Consider the following 3,404-nt stretch of genomic DNA (forward strand, 5'->3'; position numbering starts at 1 on the left):
AGCACCACGCGGATTTTGTCCTCGTGGCCCCGCAGCGCCGCGATCGCCCCCGAAAACTCGTCCGAGATCTCCAGTTTGTGCGCGTCGAAGAGGAGAATGATCAGGGCCACGCGCTCGGCGAACCAGCGCAGCACCGCCGGGAAATCGTAGCCTGGGAAATTAGAAAAGATTGGGAAAAATGGGAAAAACGCGAAAAAAATGGAAAAAAAATGGGATATTGATCAAAAAATCCCAATGGAAACCCCAAATCCAACCCAAAAACCAAAATAACCCAACCCAAGAACCAGCGCAGCACCGCTGGGAAATCGTAGCCTGGAAAAGATGGGGGAAAATGGGAGAAAATGGGGAAAAATTGGGAAAAATCGGGAAAAAATTGGGATATTGATCAAAAAATCCCAATGGAAACCCTAAATCCCAATGGCAACCCTAAATCCAACCCTAAACCCAACCCCTGAACCAGCGCAGCACTGCTGGGAAATCGTAGCCTGGGAAATATGGGGGGAAAATTAGAAAAGATTGGGAAAAAATTGGAGAAAATGGGCAAAAATGGGGTATGGAGGCATTGAGATCGAAAAATCCCAATGGAAACCCCAAATCCAGCCCTAAACCCAAAATAACCCAATCTGAGAGCCGCTGGGAAAAGGGGGGGAATGGGACACGGAGGGTCCCAGACCCCAAATCCGCCCCCGCCCCATTCCCAGACCCTTTTCCCGCATTTTTCCCGCATTTTCCCACCCCCCATTCCCAAATCCCTCCCCCTTTCCCCTCCCCCTTTTACCCTCCCCCCCCTTTGGCAGCCCCCGCGGGTTTTGGGGTGGGGGAGGAAGCGGGGGAGGGGTCCCGGGGGGTCCCGGGGGGGTTCGGCCCCGGAGCCGCCTGGAAAATTGGCGGAATTCCCGGGAATTGGGGCGGCCCCGCCCCCGCCACGCCCCGGCCACGCCCTTTGGCACGAGAAACCCCCGGGAAAAAATCCCAAAACGGCTGAAATACCCGAAAATCAGCCGAAATAACCCGAAATACCCAAAATCACCCGAAAATCACCCGAAATACCCCAAAATCAACAGAAATAACCTCAAAATCACCCGAAATACCCCAAACCCACCCAAAATAACCTCAAAATCACCCCAAAATCACCCCAAAGTAGCCCAAAATCACAGAACCCCCCCCTCGGCGCCCCCACGGGTTTTGGGACTTTTCCCGGATTTTGGGGACCCCCTTTAACCCCAAATTCGTGTCCCCCCTCCCCCCATTTACTGCGGGGACAACTTTGGGATCCCCCTCCCCAATTTCCATTTCCCACGCGGGTTTTTTGGACCCTCCCGGGTCTTTTTCGGGCTCCCCCCAATTCCAGGGACCCCTCCCCAATTTCCTGGACCCTCCCGGGATTTTGGGGACCCCTTTTTACCCCAATTTTGAGGTGTTTTCCCATCATATTTGGGATCGCTCCTTTCCCACAGGGATTTTTTGGGTTCTCCCGGGTTTTTTTTGGCTCCCCCCAATTTCCGGGACCCCTACCCAAATTCCGAGCCCCCTCCCCAAATTCCCGGACCCCCCACGGGGATTTTGGGACCCAATTTCGAGGGGTTTTCCCATCATATTTAGGATCGTTCCTTTCCCACAGGGATTTTTTTGGTTTTCCCGGTTTTTTCGGGTTCCCCCCAATTTCGGGGACCCCTCCCCAAATTCCGAGCCCCCTCCCCAATTTGGGGTCCCCCCTTACCCCGGCAGACCCTCTGCTTGGCCCCCGCCAGGATCCCGGGGGTGTCGATCAGGCTGATGCTCTCCAGGACCTGATTGTTCATTTGGGCACAAACGAACCTGGGGAGGGTCCAAAAAAACCCAAAAAATTAAAAAANCCTCACCCTGACGAGCCTCGCCCTCTTCACCAGATCGTTGACCTTGCGCAGCGCGGCGTTCCGGGGCAGCGCCTGRATCTCCCGGAACAAATCCTGCTCCTCCAGCTCGAAAAGCCGCCGGTTCTCGGCGTTGAGCAGCGGCTGCGCCCAGAACGACCCTATAAAAACCCTAAGAACTTCAGGGGTGTCCACCACCTTCCCCAAACACCACATGAGCGCCCCGTAAACCCTCATCAGCTGCTGCGTCTCCACCGCGTCCGCCTTGTTSAGCACCACGCGGATTTTGTCCTCGTGGCCCCGCAGCGCCGCGATCGCCCCCGAAAACTCGTCCGAGATCTCCAGTTTGTGCGCGTCGAAGAGGAGAATGATCAGGGCCACGCGCTCGGCGAACCAGCGCAGCACTGCTGGGAAATCGTAGCCTGGAAAATATGGGAAATTGGGGAAAATTGGGGAAAAATTGGGAAATTGGGAAAAAATTGGGAAAAACGTGAAAAAATTGGAAAAATTGGGAAAAAAATTGGAATATGAGACACTGAGATCACAAAATCCCAATGGAGACCCCAAATCCAACCCAAAAACCAAAATAACCCAACCAAAGAACCAGCACAGCACTGCCGGGAAGTCGTAGCCTGGGGAGGGGGGAAAATGAGGAAAAAAAATGGGAAAAAATTGGGAAAAAATTGGATATAGAAATACCAAGATTGTAAAACCCCAATGGAAACCCTAAATCACAATGGGAACCCTAAATCCAACCCTAAACCCAACCCAAGAACCAGCGCAGCACTGCTGGGAAATCGTAGCCTGGAAAAAATGGGGAAAAATTGGGGAAAAATTGGAAAAATTGGGAAAAAAATGGGAAAAAAATGGGGTATGGAGGCATTGAGATCGAAAAATCCCAATGGAAATCCTAAATCGAACCCTAAACCCAACCCAAGAACCAGCGCAGCACCGCCGGGAAATCGTAGCCTGGAAAATATGGGGGAAAATGGGGAAAAATGGGGAAAAATTGGGGAAAAATTGGGAAAAAATGGGATATTGATCAAAAAATCCCAATAGAAACCCTAAATCCCAATGGAAACCCTAAATACAATCCTAAACCCAACCCAAGAACCAGCGCAGCACCGCCGGGAAGTCATAGCCTGGGGAAATTGGGAAATTGGGGAAAATGGGAAAAATTGGGATATGGAGATACCAGGATCAAAAAATCCCAATGGAAACCCTAAATCCCAATGGAAACCCTAAATCCAACCCTAAACCCAACCCAAGAACCAGCGCAGCACCGCCGGGAAATCGTAGCCTGGAAAATATGGGAAATTGGGGAAAATGGGGAAAAAATAGGAAAAAAATGGAAAAAATTGGGAAAAAATTGGGATATTGATCAAAAAATCCCAATGGAAACCCTAAATCCCAATGGAAACCCTAAATCCAACCCTAAACCCAAAACAGGAACCAGCGCAGCACCGCTGGGAAGTCGTAGCCTGGAAGGGGGGGAATTGGGGAAAAATTGGGGGAAATTGGAGAAAATTGGAAAAAAATGGGGGAAATCCC

The 3,404-nt window shown here is 51.4% G+C and overlaps 1 protein-coding gene across 1 annotated transcript in view; it reads right to left on the minus strand.

The window, feature by feature from the left end:
* Positions 1 to 2,297, minus strand: part of LOC130588027 (EH domain-containing protein 2-like) — a gene marked incomplete at its 5' end in the record, with an annotated part of 8,844 nt that extends 6,547 nt beyond the window's left edge. Inside the window, one exon of the mRNA XM_057388985.1 lies at positions 1,863 to 2,297. Within this exon, the coding sequence (XP_057244968.1) occupies positions 1,863 to 2,297 (435 nt within the window). The remainder of the gene's footprint in view (positions 1 to 1,862) is intronic.
* Positions 2,298 to 3,404: the final 1,107 nt, after the last annotated feature.

Source organism: Malurus melanocephalus, unplaced genomic scaffold (assembly GCF_030028575.1).
Source record: "Malurus melanocephalus ecotype Western Australia unplaced genomic scaffold, MMel_1.1 scaffold_3110, whole genome shotgun sequence".
In the NCBI taxonomy this organism is placed as follows: Eukaryota; Metazoa; Chordata; class Aves; order Passeriformes; family Maluridae; genus Malurus; species Malurus melanocephalus.